Source organism: Diaporthe citri (assembly GCF_014595645.1).
Source record: "Diaporthe citri strain NFHF-8-4 chromosome Unknown scaffold_15, whole genome shotgun sequence".
In the NCBI taxonomy this organism is placed as follows: Eukaryota; Fungi; Ascomycota; class Sordariomycetes; order Diaporthales; family Diaporthaceae; genus Diaporthe; species Diaporthe citri.
Genome location: NW_025064860.1, coordinates 102,546 through 118,040, shown reverse-complemented (window position 1 = coordinate 118,040; position 15,495 = coordinate 102,546). Strand labels below are relative to the sequence as shown.

The 15,495-nt window shown below is 53.7% G+C and overlaps 4 protein-coding genes across 4 annotated transcripts; 3 read left to right on the top strand and 1 right to left on the bottom strand.

Moving 5' to 3' along the window:
• Positions 1-101: 101 nt before the first annotated feature.
• INS49_005126 (uncharacterized protein) lies at positions 102-584 on the top strand (the record flags this gene model as incomplete). The annotated part of the gene is made up of 3 exons (XM_043165913.1): positions 102-259; positions 320-409; positions 479-584. The coding sequence occupies 3 exons, from the start codon at positions 102-104 to the stop codon at positions 582-584; spliced, it is 354 nt and encodes a 117-aa protein (XP_043017390.1).
• A 223-nt stretch (positions 585-807) lies between these two features.
• Positions 808-2,486, bottom strand: INS49_005125 (uncharacterized protein; the record flags this gene model as incomplete). Its single annotated transcript, XM_043165912.1, has 5 exons — positions 808-840; positions 1,169-1,399; positions 1,544-1,745; positions 1,801-2,318; positions 2,475-2,486. The coding sequence occupies 5 exons, from the start codon at positions 2,484-2,486 to the stop codon at positions 808-810; spliced, it is 996 nt and encodes a 331-aa protein (XP_043017389.1).
• A 540-nt stretch (positions 2,487-3,026) lies between these two features.
• On the top strand, positions 3,027-4,838 carry INS49_005124 (uncharacterized protein; the record flags this gene model as incomplete). The annotated part of the gene is made up of 3 exons (XM_043165911.1): positions 3,027-3,369; positions 3,447-4,252; positions 4,407-4,838. 3 exons carry the CDS (start codon positions 3,027-3,029, stop codon positions 4,836-4,838), a joined length of 1,581 nt encoding a protein of 526 aa, XP_043017388.1.
• Positions 4,839-10,191: 5,353 nt separating this feature from the next.
• Positions 10,192-15,308, top strand: INS49_005123 (uncharacterized protein; the record flags this gene model as incomplete). Its single annotated transcript, XM_043165910.1, has 7 exons — positions 10,192-10,194; positions 10,260-12,227; positions 12,374-12,471; positions 12,532-12,778; positions 13,053-13,306; positions 13,408-14,785; positions 14,838-15,308. The coding sequence occupies 7 exons, from the start codon at positions 10,192-10,194 to the stop codon at positions 15,306-15,308; spliced, it is 4,419 nt and encodes a 1,472-aa protein (XP_043017387.1).
• Between the last annotated feature and the right edge of the window lie 187 nt (positions 15,309-15,495).

The window sequence follows — 15,495 nt, the reverse complement described above, 5'->3', positions numbered from 1 at the left end:
GCCGCATCTACAGACACACACCTACCAGCGAGACATTCCTCCCGAAGCGTCCATTGTTCAGCAGAGAAATCACCAGCGATACATCACCACCCGATAGAACAATGTCTTCCACCACCGGCAACACCGGCGCCAACGTACTCGGCGCAAAGGACGCCAACCTACCCGTGGCTGCCGCTGCCGCTCCCAACGGCAAGGACTCGTCAGTCAAGAGCATGGAGTACCACCGCCAGGTTCTGCAGTCCAAGATGGAGGCACAGCAGTAGGTTCTCGCCCGAATCTGATATGTGGCCTCCAGTTCACAGCTGACCCGCGACCATAGATCCGGGACCAACTACGTCTCCCCCTCAGACGAGATCATGTCCCCCTGCACGGCCAAGCTGAACGCCCTCCGCAACAAACAAGTTGGCAAGTATGTGTTACCGTTCGTGGATGGCCCCAGAAATCGGATACATTTACTAATCGTCCTTTGCCAACACAGGGTCAAGCCCAAGTCCCTCTTCGCCCAAGCATCATCTAAGAGGTTGCGAGGCAGCGAGGGCCTCTTCGGCTCCAAGGCTGACTCCCCGCCATCCAACAACGCATAGAGAACGACCGGGGCTCCTCGTGCTACTCGTTCTAACGAAAAGTTCTCCTTTGTCAGATATGGATTGGGACTCTTCCCTCTCAGCCCCCATGGGATTGGGTTTTCCGGCACTGATGCCCTTCGCTTTTTTATGCCCGATATGCCAGGGCTTGCTTGTCCAATTCACTTAATTGATGATGGATGGGCTCTCGGTTAGGGTTGGCTGGATCGGCGGTCCCAAGGTTTTAAGGGCTTCGGCGTTTGTCAGGAAGAGGGAACTATACCAGAGGTGCATTTTGATGGGTTAGGGGGGAAGCGGGAGGGAATACCGAATCCCGCCCCCTGGGTAACGAATTGATGACCAGCATAATACACTGCCCGAGAACAATAGAGCGCAGACACGATTTTTTCTTGGCAAAGGAAATGCTTGGATCCGCAGTGATATATTCCCTTCTACGCCTTCCACGCTGTAGAGATATATACAACATCTTCATCTGCCACCACATGTCCCAATCCAACTCGTTGTGGTATATGCCTCGCACTTGCGCCCCACACCATGGCGAATTTGAAGGTATCCTTGAGGGTTCTGTGAATTCGATCACATACATCCTCAACGGTGCTATTACTCCTCACGATCAGCGCTTCACTGAAGTCCGGCTCGATGCCTTTCCGTTTCGTGTACACCCGTATCAGTGCCAGCTCCTTCCAGCACCTGTCAACCACGTCCTGGATGCCCAGGTCGAGCTCGCAGCTCATGACGACAGTGTTGGGCTCACGTGCCAGCCGGTCCAGGAAGTCGAGCGAGACGGAATCGATCTTATTGTAGACATAAAGACACTACGGTCACATCAGTAAGTGGTTTCACCCCCACCCCCCCCCCCCCCCAAAAAAGGAAAGGGGCAGGAGTAGCCGCTGAAAGGCAGGCACTTTACACCGTTTGCTCAAACTCGTGAGGAGAGGAAGGTGTAGCTTTAGACTCACCTTGATATAAGTACGATGGTTCTTCATGATCACGTCGATCAGGTCGTCCACCGTTGCCTCGTCGTCACGAACGAGAACCTCACAGTTGAGTATCTTGTAGTCACGCAAGATGTTGTACACCATTTTTTCGTCAAGGTTCTTGGGTGTGTTTTGGAAGTTGATCTTCATGCCGCCTGCCTTCTTCGGCTTCAGATATATGTTACTACAGGCTTCTGGTCAGCGGCGATCTGGGCAAGAGCCTTCTTGGCAGGACTCACGGTGGTTCCCGGTTCAGGCGGATGCCAACGGCCTCCAACTCGGCCTCGAGCAGCGCCCTCTGCTCCGCTCTCTTTGTGGCGTCTAGAACCATCAAAATCAAGTCACTCGTCTTGGCTGCGGAAATGACCTGTCTTCCTCGGCCCTTTCCTTCTGACGCGCCTTCGATAATACCAGGCAAATCAAGAAGCTGGATCTCTGCGCCTCCGTACTCCAGAACACCGGGAATGGCCGTCAGAGTCGTGAAGGCGTAGCTCGCGACTTCCGACTTCGTCTTGGTGACTTTCGAGAGGAAGGTGGACTTTCCCACGGATGGGAACCCCACCAGTGCTATCCGCGCATCGCCGCTCTTGCTCACATCGAAGCCCGATCCGGGACCACCTCCTGCCCCAGGACCGGGCTCGAGAAGCTGCGCGCGAAGCCGGGCAAGCTTGCCCTTCAGAAGACCTAGGTGATAGTTTGTCGCCTTGTTCTTCTGGGTCATCTTCATCTCATCCTCGATCTCCTTGATCTTGTCCGTCTACGCAGGTACATGAGTTAGCCATGGCCAGCACAGAGAAGGCGCACAGGAACGGCTCCTGCTGCCTTCTTCCACCTTGGTCTCTACCGCCGGGGAAGGAGAGACTAAGCCGGAACACAGGCAAGAAGGAGCGAAGCCTTTCGTGGAGATACGTACAATGTTGACCATCTTTGCGGCGGGTGTGACCAGAGGTCACGATGGAGTACTGGAGAAAGATGTATATTTCGGTGGAAGAGAGTTGTCCGTCGAACCGGGTTAGAGATTCAGTGATGTTCGCCGTGACCCTTTCCCACATATAACCAGGTCTTCACTACCCGGGTAGAGTATGTCGAGAGCGATGAGATCGGACACTTGACAATTCGCATCGAATGAGGCGAAAAGCTGGAGTATAAGCCGCGTGAGGGCAGAGCATCCACAGAAATGGCGCTCGTTCCTCTTTCCGTCCCTCGTTAAACGGATCTCCGTGTATGGTGAGTCTCGAATGAATGAGATATGTGGTTAGGTGAGTGCAGCGGCAGCAGTGGAGGGGCACACTGGGCTTTACGTGCCCCACTTAAATTTGCCCCAAGCTCGCTCTGCAGTGATCTTTCCTTGGGTACAGTGGTCTACTTGGTCAGCCTCGTGCCTTCTACTTTATACACTTCTCAACCCAAATCTCTACCCATCCTTCCACTACCAAATTTCGCCTCTTGCCATCACCAAACGAAGATGGCTGACGCCCCGGAAGAACCCCACGAAGAGCTCGCGCTCACCACAACAGGCAATGAGGTTGCGGAACCTGCTGCCAGGAAAGTGAAGAAGATCATCAGGAAGAAGAAGCGCCCAGCGCGACCGCAAATCGATCCCGCCCTCATCAAGTCGGAACCACCACCCCAGACCGGAACCATCTTCAATATCTGGTACAACAAATGGTCCGGTGGCGATCGCGAGGACAAATACGCATCCCAGAAAGCGGCAAAAGGAAGATGCAACATCGCGAAGGACACTGGATACACAAAGGCAGACAAGGTGTCCGGCTCCTACTTCTGCCTGTTCTTTGCGCGAGGGATATGTAAGCCTCCCCTGGCTCTATTCTCTCCTTCGCCCCTGCTTAGAGGGACATCTTGCTAACAATCGATGTTATGACAGGTCCCAAGGGTCAAGACTGCGAATACCTGCACCGCTTACCCACAATCCACGACCTTTTCAACCCCAACGTCGACTGCTTCGGCCGTGACAAGTTCAGCGACTACCGCGACGACATGGGTGGCGGCGTAGGCTCATTTATGAGGCAGAATCGCACCATATACGCCGGACGAATCCATGTCAGCGACGATATCGAGGAGATCGTGGCGCGTCACTTTGCTGAGTGGGGAGAGGTCGAGCGGATCAGAGTTTTGAACACAAGGGGCGTCGCTTTCATCACATATTCCAACGAGGCCAACGCTCAGTTCGCGAAGGAGGCAATGGCGCATCAGAGCCTGGACCACAGCGAGATCCTGAACGTCCGGTGGGCGACGGCCGACCCCAACCCAATGGCGCAGGCAAGAGAGGCAAGGAGAATCGAGGAGCAAGCTGCAGAGGCGGTCCGCCGCGCGCTTCCGGAGGATTTCATTGCCGAGATAGAAGGCAGAGACCCGGAGGCGAGGAAGAGGAGAAAGTTGGAGAGCAGTTATGGCTTGGAAGGCTACGAGGCGCCGGACGAAGTACATTTTGCCAGGGGAGAGAATGCCGTCAATCCGAGGGCAAGGGCAGGCCATGGCGATCAGTTGGATCTGGAGCAGCAGCAGCGCTTGATGCTCGAGAGCGGAGAGACCGAGGCGCAGGCTGCGGCAGATGAGACTCAAAGGCAGCTCGAGGAGAATGGGATCTTCTCTAGTAGCACGCTGGCGGCACTGAAATCTGCACAAGTGGCGGTCGCGTCCAAGGAGAAGAAAGCCCCGGCAGGCCCATTAGTTTCGTATGACAGCGATGATAATAGCGACTAGAAGCATAGCGGCCACTTTGGCACGGCTTATAATGGATGGCACTCTCAAACGGATGCCAACTTGATACTACGTAGCAGACACCCAAACACAGCCTCTAACTGTTGAATATTCTACTGTATAGAACCTCGTGCCTCCCAATCCAAAGATCCATCACCGGCACACTCTGTCCCGCCTCCTCAACAGGCGTCTCCCACCCCCTCTCAATAGCCGCAGAAATCATCCCCATCACCTCGCTGCTCGCCAGCACCCGCTGCGCCTGATACGGGCCCAGCAGGTTGGCCCGGACGGCCGCGGATATCAATGCCTTGACGTGGCCAAGCATAAAGATATACGCCGTCTGGTGCAGGCCCAGCCCGACGACGCGGCAGACGACGCCAAACAGCGGCGCGAGATGGGCCGCCTGTCAGCAGGGCGCGCCCCTGCGCCACGACGCCGCCGGCCGACTATCACGAGTCTCCCGGGGTTTGCTGCTAGTGCCCAGCCCGACGCAAGCGTGCAGTCACTGTTCGCCAAACAGCGCGTTCGACAGACGGTGGCCGCCCTCGGGGCCTAGCGCCACAGTCGTAACAGTCGGACGCGGAAAAAGACCCTTGGACACACCGCCCATCAGGGAAGGTCACCACTACACTTACGACCAGGCCCAATGTACGTAACTCAAACACACCAGGAACACCACACGTAAACAACAAACACCACCACCACCCCCACGCCAAGAGAATAGCGCCGAACGATCTTGATTAACGCAGAAAACGAGCAGTATCAGCTGATCAACCTAAACAAAAGCGGCCAACTGCCTGCCACGCCATACCAGACAATAAAAAACAAAGCAACGAACGTGTGCAACCATGACCAAGCCGCCATCGTACGAGTCTCACCTTTTTTCGGGCGAATCTTTGTCCTATCTCTAATCCGGGCATCTGTAGCGCTGTCGGAATAACGTTGGCGAGCCAGGAAGACAGATTCCGGCTGGTAGGAAACACCCCCCCCAGGAGCGACCAGAGACGGAGGACCAGGACAGAGGTCCACACACTGTGAACCACAAACACCCAAACGGCGACGGGCGCAGACCGATGCTTTTTCCAGGCAGGCTGGCGGGGCGTAGAACGGTAGACCGATCCGGTGCTTAATGTGCCCGAGCCTGCGATGGCTACGCCACTCGGGCTCGCGAGCGGCCGGCTGTGAAGGCGAACGAGCCTAGGGGCAGGGCGTGAAGGCGGAGTACTGACTAGATTGGCTGCTGAAGCGACTGTGCGTAGGGGCAGTTCTGATTTTACTTCGGGGCGAGGAAGTGGCTCATGCTTGCTGCGGTAATCGTTAGGGGTTATCTTTCACTGGTGGTCACTCCCCTACTGGTTTGTTTCTGAGTTCTGTGGTGAGGCTTACTATCTGAGTGTGATAACGCTGGTTTGTTGATGAGCGGCAACGTCCATGTGACCAAATGTCCACTTGATTGTCGCCGTTCAGCTCGGCTGCTGCTCTGCAGGTTGTCTATCAGGCGCGGATGACTGGCTTGCACTCATAATCACTGCGCCATGGTTCTCTCGGATATCAGTCTCGCACTTAGGTTTATCCGATCACGGTGTCGTGTGTTCTCCTCGGGTGGTTCGAGTTTATGATACCAAGTGATATTCTTTGAGATATATAGTATTAGAAGTGCAGCGACAGACAGTAATGTGTTGGTAGTGTCATTCTCTTGTTTTTTGGATCACTTTGAGGACCTGGTGCGGGTCTTTAACAGCGCACGCTCACGCGTTCACACGGCCTATGCTCCCTCAATTACCTTATCGCCAGTATATTTCCCCACTATTACATACAAATACACGTACACTAATCATACGTTATCAAACGCCATGGCAATTCCAGGGTACTCAGGGGACCAACCAAATTGAGGAAAAATTAGTATCATCACTAGCCCTGTGCAAAGTCGCTAATCCAAACAATGAATCATCCTCGCCAGCGTACAAGCCCGCTATGCCTGCTTCCATTACAACAGAACTTGTTCTCGCTCAGTTTCGCGCTCCCCTCAAGTTTTCCTTGACAGGCAGTGCTGGCACTCGTCGCGGCCCCGTCGTCGTTCCGCTACTCCTTGTCTTTAACCTGGCGTATCGCGCAAGCACGTCGATCAGCAGGAAGAGACGATGGTCTGGAGGAAACATGCATCAGCGTAGGATTATTCCGGCAGTGGTCGCGCTCAGAGGTTCTTCGGCCTTGTCTGTCCCGACCAAGAGCTCCCGCGACTTGTGGTCTCCTTGGTCAAGGCGGGGTGGTTCAGCAGAAAGCTGTACCCTTGCGGCCGTGGAGCTTTTGACCACCCTGTACAGATATCGCCCGATGGCCCGTTCGGCTGATTTGCGACTACAGCGGGTTTGTTCCCATGGCGAACTTTCTTATTGGGGACCCGGAAAAGCTGGTGATCGAGCCGGTCGCCAGGCTCCTGAAGCCTATTCATCTACACGAGCGGCTGAATAACCGAGGCGTAGGTAACACAGGCGATCGGTCGGGCATGTCCTCTACGGAGGACTTTCGATCTGCAGAGCTCCTGAGTGAATCTTCCTCTCTCTCTCCCCTTTGTTTCCTCGCCTTTTGATAAGCGTTGTGACGCGTTGTAAGCCGAGGCTCGATTTTTGGGCCAGTGGGTTGATTGTTGAGGGACACTGCATCCTCTATCCCGCGACGACGGGCGCCGTGTGGTTCGCGCCTGGTTGGACCCATCACGAACTCTTCTCTTCCCAGGAACCCATGCGCCATTGGGCGTCGGTCGACAGCAAGTCGAGAGGGGCCTTTGCTGGGGTCTGTGATAATTTAGCCGCTTTGATCTTATTATTTCTGGAGGGTATTCGTAATCGGCTGGTTGTATTGGCGTGTCCTCCTTGTCGTCTTTTCAGTTTGGCCATGCTTGGTTCACTCAGCTCGGCCACTTGTCTCGTCTTTGCCGGTGATGGTTGCGCTGGCGCTTGTCGTTTTGTTATATTAATCTCGAGTTGGTTTTTTGTTGTTTTGTGTTTCGGACTGTGCTCACGGCTTTTCTTGGTCCTTGCCTCATGTCTCCCCTCTTAGCTTGCCCTTTTTGCCTCGGTTGTTTCTCTAGCGCCCTGGGTCTCGCGTGTCGCCTTTTTTGGTTTCGCGCCGTCCTTTTTTTCGCGCCCCACCCACCCATAAATCCCACTCACACATTCTCTTCCTGTTTCGTGTAAAGTCCCGCTCTCATCTTCGGGGGGCTCGCCCGACTCCTAAGCCCCTCCCCCCTCCTATCTTAATCTGCGTTGTCCTATTTATACGACCCACCCCTACTAAATAGACCGACTCCAGATCCACCGCAATTTACTATACCCTTCTGGCACTGTTGTGTCTTTGTCTTGTTTTCTCCCTTCTGCTGAGGGGTGAGATGTGTACTTTTTAATTTAGATACCCAGAAGAATCTAGTTAGAGAAGAGTTACACACCCCCGCCCCCGCCCCGATTTCCCCCCCACCATTTCACACTCCGCCCTCTTCTCCTTTCTTTCCCCCCCGCGCCGTCTGTTTTCTCCCCCTCTTCTACACACCCTTCAGAACACGCCCCACAAAGCGACTCCACCCCCCCCCGGCCAAATACACCCCCCCACTTCTCGGTGTCTTCCATGACCTGCCCCAGATGTTGATTTGGTTCTGTTCTTTTTGTGTGTGTCTATTACAAGCATTGGGAGCCTGAGTGTGGGGTTTTGTGGGTTTGCTTGGTCTCGCCCGTGGTTGTTGTGATATTGTTTATGCCTTTTTCTTGCTTGCTGAGTTTTTGTTCTTGTTTTCGATATCCTGTTCTTCTTTTTCTCTTTTTCCCTTTTGTGTTGTTTGGGGGGTGTGGTGGTTCCTCCCCAACAAGGGGTGAGTTGCTTGTGTTGCGCGGTGGGTTGGGTTTTCGGGGTGTGGGTTGTTGGGGGTTGTGGTTGTTTTGTGATTGGCGGGGGTGGTGGTTGCGCGGCGGGGGGCGGTGGGGGGGGAGAGAGGGTGCGTGTCCCCACACCTCCTAACCGACTTTCGTGTGCTCCCACAAACAACGCCATCGCCCCCCCCCACCATCCACCCAGCCCTTTCATTGAGGTACCTGACGAACGCACAGAGGACCCAGTTCCACAATACACACACAACCACGACAAAAGTCTCGTATACTCTACTAGAGGCGTTCCAAAAAAAAAAAAAAAACAGAAAAAGCAACAAGAGGAGACAAAAAGCTATTAAATGACACAAGAGATGAAGAGAGCATAGAAATAAAGCAGATGGGAAAAGGCGAGCGAGAGGAGGTTGACCACATAAAAAGACAGCAGAACACCCACCCCGCCAACGGTGTTTAGAAAGGGATGCTCATACCAACGTATGCAACGTGCACCCCCAACCACGCTCCCCCCTCGGCTGCTTCGCTCGCCCCTTCGCAGCTCTTCTACTCGGTATATGCTTGCTGCCACCACACAAACAATTATAAAGAAGCCAGCCCACCCCCGTCTGTGGGGATACTATTATGTCTTCGCGGGGAGGGCTTGGCGTGACTTTGCGGCGGGGCCCGTCTCCCTTTCCCCCCAGAGGATGGCCTCGACTGGGGGCAGGGTTGGAGCGGGAGCGTTTGCAATGCCTCGCTGCAAAACAGGGCGGCGATTTTCTTGGTTGTTCGACAAAGGTATCATCTGTAGGCGAAGCGCGTAAGTGGATGTGCTCGAAGCGGTTCATGGGCGAGCAGCAGTACCTGGACCTGGGGTCGGCGCGTTCTGGGGCGCGTTGCCCGTTGCTTTGTGCAAGGCCCAGCCGAGCATTGTGGCAACGGTTGAGGGCGGATTTTAGGTGATGTTGCTAAGAGTCAATTGTAATCATGAAGCTCTTCAAATGGGCTGGAATGTAGGTGATTAACGCGATCCGGGCAGAGGGCTGGAGCGTCGCGTTTCTTGGATGTTTACTTGGGTGCTTGGCGGTAGGCCGGGCAATTGCTGGCAGGTGCCCAGGTGGTACCGTGCTGAAGGCCGTCCCAAGGTCGGCCGGCGCTAAGCTGCAGCGGAAGCTCCAATGGAGACAGACGTATGGACACACGGACGTCAGCACTTTGCATCAAGAGATGGAATCAGATGGCAAGAGAGACATGGAGCGTTATATCAAAACGAGTTCTTCCCCCTTACATGGATCCCGGTGTGTCGCGTGCATTCACATTTGTGCTGGTTGTGCTCCCCTGGACGGAGCTGTAGACTGTTGCTCTCCAATGTGGACCTGCCCACTCTGATGCACCACCTACTGTGTACTTTGTATGCTGACAGCATTTAAGACTCACTCTGGGCTCGCAGTAAATGGGCACATTATTTTCTAGGTTGATTGCTATGAAGCCAAGGATTGGTTATATTTGTCCGCGTCCCAGGTGTAATCTTTCTTGTAGTCTTCCTGATATGTTGGACGATATGAGCTGAATTGAATTAACTTGGGCCGTCCAAGGTTGTTAGTATTCCCTACAGGAGAGACGACCCCGCCTACGGATCTGGGCAGGGGATCTGGCCTGAGCTAGCCTCAGCAGGCGTACCTCCAGACTGGTATCGTCGTCCTTCCTGGGTTGCTCGTGATTCATCGTGAATACTGCCCGGACCAGCTTCGTGATGGTAGGGTCTGACAGAGTGTCAGGTTACCACCGTTGTATCCACAGAGACTGACTCCCTGTGTGTGCTTCCCTCAGACTAACTATGTCATACATTAGACACTATACACTGGCGAGTTCTGTTAACAGAGTTTTTACGGACCATACAACATCGGTTTTTCCAGCATTCAGACCACAAGGACCGACCTCGAAGCGTCCCACACCTTTTGATCCTTTGGTATGTTTCCAGCTATTTTTTGTGCCTTTACTATTTATTGTGTCTTCTACCCCTTTCGTAGACCAATTGTACAACTTGCGTCTCAGAACATGGTCTGTCATGATGTTTGGCTGGTCTTCAAGATGAAACAGAAGGTGGACGTGTCTAACTTAGCTAGAATTCGAGCCTCGTCGAAGGGATCAGAGAAATTCTCGAGGAGGCCGCTCAGGCAAAGATTGCTGGGCGCGCTCTCCCGACGCTAGAGGAAGAACGAGCGGCACACGAAGCTGCCATGGCTAAGCTTGTGCAGGAACAGAAGCACAAAGAGGAGCAAAAGAAGCTCCAGGACACCAAGGAAGAGGAGAAGTATCTGGGCCAAATGGTACAGCAGGAGCTCAAACGACAGGATGAAAGGGTGAAGGAGTCGAGAAGGAAGAACCCGCCCAGCCATGTCGCCTTCAGCCCCAACGATGACACTCGAGATTCCGAGGGTGAACGTATCGTCTTCGACCAGCTCTGTAAGCTGACTGACGTTGAAGGCAACTCAATCGTCTTCAGTGTGGTCACAGCCAAGACCGAGTTCCTCGCTGGGCCCATCACAACGGTCTACGAAGTACGTCCAGTACTGCCAACAGGCCAGAAGCGACCCAGGCTCGCATTGAAGCAGGTGCAGGTGCACTCTGCGGGGAAGGACCAAGTGCAGTTCAAAAAGCAGCTTCAGGCATTAGAGTCGGAGCTGGACTCGATGAAAAAGCTCCGTCACCAGGCTGTCCTCGAGGTCCTTGATTACAAGATCGGCCGCACTGCTAACGACATCGCGAATGCTATGAGTTGGAGTGTCAGCGTGTTGAGCCCTTTCGCCGAGGACGGATCGCTCGAAAAGCTGCTGCGGTGGTCAGGTCATCTGGATGTTAACAGGGTCCGGAGCTGCACTGTCAATCTTCTCGACGCTCTGGGCTGGCTCCACAGCCAAGGAGTCGTACACCAGGATATACACCCCGGCAATATCTTGTTGGTCACAGAGTCAACGGGCGACATGATCCCCAAGCTGGCTGATGCCGGTTATCAGAGAGAGCTGCACAACCTGTGCACAACGACCCAAGCAGTGACCTCTATGAGGGATGCCAAGTCCGCCTACTGGTTTCCTCCTGAGATTGCGGCTGCCTCCAAAGCGCAGTATACTCAGAAGACCGACATTTGGGATCTCGGGCTCGTCTTCCTCCAGATGATTCTCGGTCTCGATGTCGCTCAGAAGTATCACTCGCCGGTAGATCTCATGGACTCGCTGTCGCTGTCCGATGCATTAGAAGAATTGGTTGCTTTCTTCTTCAAGTCAGATCCGAAGAAGAGACCGCGCGCTTTCGAGCTGAGCTCCAGTGAGTTCTTGGCTACGGACGCCCCTCTATTCGTCGAGAATACGTCTGGGGGTCATTCCAGCACCACACTTGGCTCCTCTCTGCCTCAAATCACACCAATTCGCGGTAGATCCAGGCACAACTCCACGACAACTCGCGGTCCTACTTCATCTAGATACAAGGAAGACTTTGTTGAAGAGGGCCGCCTAGGCAAAGGTGGCTTCGGTGAGGTCGTAAAGGCACGCAAGAAGCTTGACGGCCAAATATACGCCATCAAGAAAATCTCCTCAGGCTCTCAAGGAGGCTTGACGGAGGTGCTGAAAGAGGTGCGACTCCTTTCCCAATTGAGTCACCCTGCTGTTGTACGCTACTTCAACACCTGGCTGGAGGAGGTGTACGATGTATCCGAAGCAACTGACGAGGAGGCTTCGACTGACGCTGGCGGTACGGAACTCTCTCGGGACACTGTCTCACAAGGTGATTTCAACATCGAATTCGGTACAAGCCAAGGCGGCCTGGACTTCATTTCTTCAAGCAGGCGACTGGACATTGAGTTTGGTGACGACGACAGTGAGGCCGACGACGACGATGACGACAATGCCATTAATGACGACGATGATTCAAGCGATGACGAAGAGGAATCAGACCAATCGGATGAAGACTCGGGGACTGACACGTATGGGACCAAGGGGCCTCAACATATCCTGCCCGTACGCAAGCGGATGCGTCGACCAAGTCATAGGCCCTACCGGACAATATTGTATATCTCCATGGAGTATTGCGAGAAGCGGGTAAGTTGCTTGCTTGCCTTGCCAATATTTTGGAGGAACCTTTTTTGATAATCTACCTGGAGTGCCCTCATGAGACGACATTCGGAGGCTGGCGTGCTCCGGAAAATTGCTATCATCACGTTCGTACTGAGCTAACAAATTCCTAGACGCTTCGTGACCTCATCGCAAGGAATCTAGCCAAGAACAAGACGGAGGTATGGCGACTTTTCCGTCAGATACTGCAGGGTCTGGTCCACGTGCATAGGTATGCGGTTCCTTTTTCCAGTTGGTATTTGCGGGACAGCTGACTCTGTGCGCTCAATAGCTTGAACATCGTCCACCGTGATCTTAAGCCAGACAATATATTCATCAGCGTTGGCCCAGATGGCGTCAACAATGTCAAAATAGGGGACTTTGGACTGGCCAGCAAGGGTCTTATAGCTTCAGACAAGGCACATTCACACGCCTCCGTCATGGATCAAGAGGACATGACGAGAAGTGTCGGCACATCAGTTTATGTTGCCCCGGAAGTCAAATCAGGTGGTAGTGGCAGCTACACCTCTAAGGTCGATGTGAGTACTTGTCATCTTTATGAACAGCACACCAAGGTCAACTCCCAACGGCCCTCTTGCACTTGAGACTTTATGTGCTGCGAGCTGCTACTACTTTACCTATTCCCGTCGTCTTCCTTGTTGCTTTCCATTTGGTACAGGTGTGACACCGTTGTCATCCGTCTTGTTTGTTTTCGATGGTTTGATACAAAGATGGGACGCGCAGAGCAGTTATCTGGACGACGCTTCCTCGTGTAGCCACTGGCGAGACTTACTAACGGTCCCATTCTGACAGATGTACTCGCTGGGCATCATGTTCTTCGAGATGTGCTATCCACCAATGCTTGGCATGCAAAGAGCCCAGGTTCTCGAGGATCTTCGCAGGCCACATCCTGTGTTGCCCTCTGATTTTGACCCTGGCGCGGCTCAAGCAGAGATCATCATGTCTCTGCTCACTCACAATCCAAAAGAGCGTCCTTCCAGCACCGAGCTATTGAAGAGCAATAAGCTTCCGGATGAGATGGAGAGTGATACTATTCGGCGAGCTATGTAAGATTCCGCGCACCCCATCCCGACGTCTTCCTGTTCTCTTTGCGCTCTCTCGCGCTGGAGCCTACTAGAGACACAGAAAGCTCACAAGTTTATCACAGTGCTGGTGTGGCAGATCCTAACTCTCCATTCTTTGAGAAAATACTGTCGATATTGTTCTCCAGAAAAGTAGACCGTGCAAAAGACTTTGTTTGGGACATGCAGGCACAAACTCTGTCAGCTACAGAGCTTCTTCGTCAGCGTGTTGTGAAGGAGACACTGATTTCCATCTTCAAGTGTCACGGCGCCGTTGAGGTGCCCACACCGAGCCTCTACCCTGCCTCGTCCCAGTATACCAATGCGGTCAGGCTACTGGATAACCACGGCTATCTGCTGCAGCTACCATTCGATCTCAAAATGGGCCGTGCTCGCATGCTTGCTAAGTCAACAAATGCGATCCCCCAGCATTCTTACTCGTTCGGGAGCGTTTACCGGGAACAACACGGCGGCGGTCAACCGAATCAAATAGGCGTTGCGGATTTCGATATTGTGGCGACCAACACGTTAGACCTGTCCTTGAATGAAGCCCGCGTTCTATCAGTGGTTGATGATATTATTGCCGCCTTTCCGACGCTGTCTTCCAGCCAGATGGCATTCCAACTTGGCCATTCTGACCTCCTTCAGCTCATCTTCGAATACTGTGGCATCGAGCCCTCTGTTAGGCGAGCAGCTGCGCAAACACTGAGCAAACTCAACGTCCAAGGAGTGACCTGGCAGAAACTTCGAGGTGAATTACGTGCACCTCAATGCGGCGTCTCCGCGACAAGTGTCGACGAACTTCAGCGTTTCGACTTTCGAGATACCCCTGCGAAGACATTTTCCAAGCTGAAGACTCTTTTCGGATCCACCGACTTCTACCAAAAGGCTTCATCTACGATCGCCCATCTGAAGGAGGTCTGCGAATACTGCAAAGTTCTTGGAGTGAAAACCAAGATATATCTCAGTCCGCTGTACTCAGTCAATGAAGCATTCTTCAGAGGCGGCCTCATGTTTTCCTGCGTGTTCGACAAGAAGGTTAGGGTTGTCTTGGCTGCCGGAGGAAGATACGACAGCCTGATAAAGGAACATCGTCACAAGGCGGGTAGTAGCTTGATGGGGGAGCGACATGCTGTTGGAGTGAGCCTCCCATGGGAAAAGCTGGCGCAAGTACCCGCAAAGAGTGGTGGAAAGGCCTTCTTGAAGAGGGCCGCGGAAGAAGAAGCCCATGGCCTCTTCAGTGAGAGACGCTGCGATGTTCTCGTGGCCAGTTTTGACCCGGTAATTAGGCGATCAACGGCGCTCGAGGTCTTGCGTACCCTACAGACCAACACCATCAGCGCAGAACTTGCAGATGATGCTCGCTCACCCGACGAGCTGATCCCGGACAGGCCAGAGGAGCAGCCCGCGTGGATGATTATCGTCAAGGCGGACATACTAAAGATCAAGACATTCTGGCGCAACGTACCCGATGAGGACTTACCGGCAAGGGAGCTGCTGAACTGGCTGCGGCGAGATCCGCGAGCGCGACTCCAACTCGAAGACCACCGCATCTTCCCGGCCCCGCGGCGGGATAGCCCACACAGAGGGCAACAACTCTTTAGGCGACACGAGCCCCTTCCCGTACTCCAACCACAACCACCACCAGCAAGGAGTCCGCGTCCTTACCGCGCAGACCAAGTCTAAGAAGTTTAACAGACAAACCGTCGTCGAGCAGGCACAGAGCAGCGCAGCCAAGCTCGTCCAGGGCTTCCTGGACGGGCCCATCGCGGCTATAGAGACGACCGACAACGTGCTCAACGCCATCAGGGGCACGAGCCTCTCGGAGGCAGACACCTGGCGGAGGCTCGACGTCACCAACGCCGAGAAGAAGTACGTGCGTGAAGTCCAGGACATGCTGCTTGAGTTCCGCGATGCGGGCCTCAAGCATGCTTTCGTGTACAATTTCCGGACGGGGAGTTGTATTTACTATGATTTAGCAGCCTAGGGTCAGGAGGAGGGAGTGTTATGAGGTGGTGCCGTTCCTAGTAGGCTTGTTTTCAACATTGTGTTCTTTTTTATACCCAAGCAAATGAAGTCCCATACAATTCTTCTTAATCGAAATGCATACAGAACAGAAGAGTGTAGAAGTGGTATTGTAGGATGAACATGTAGGCTGAAGCAAGACAAGAGTC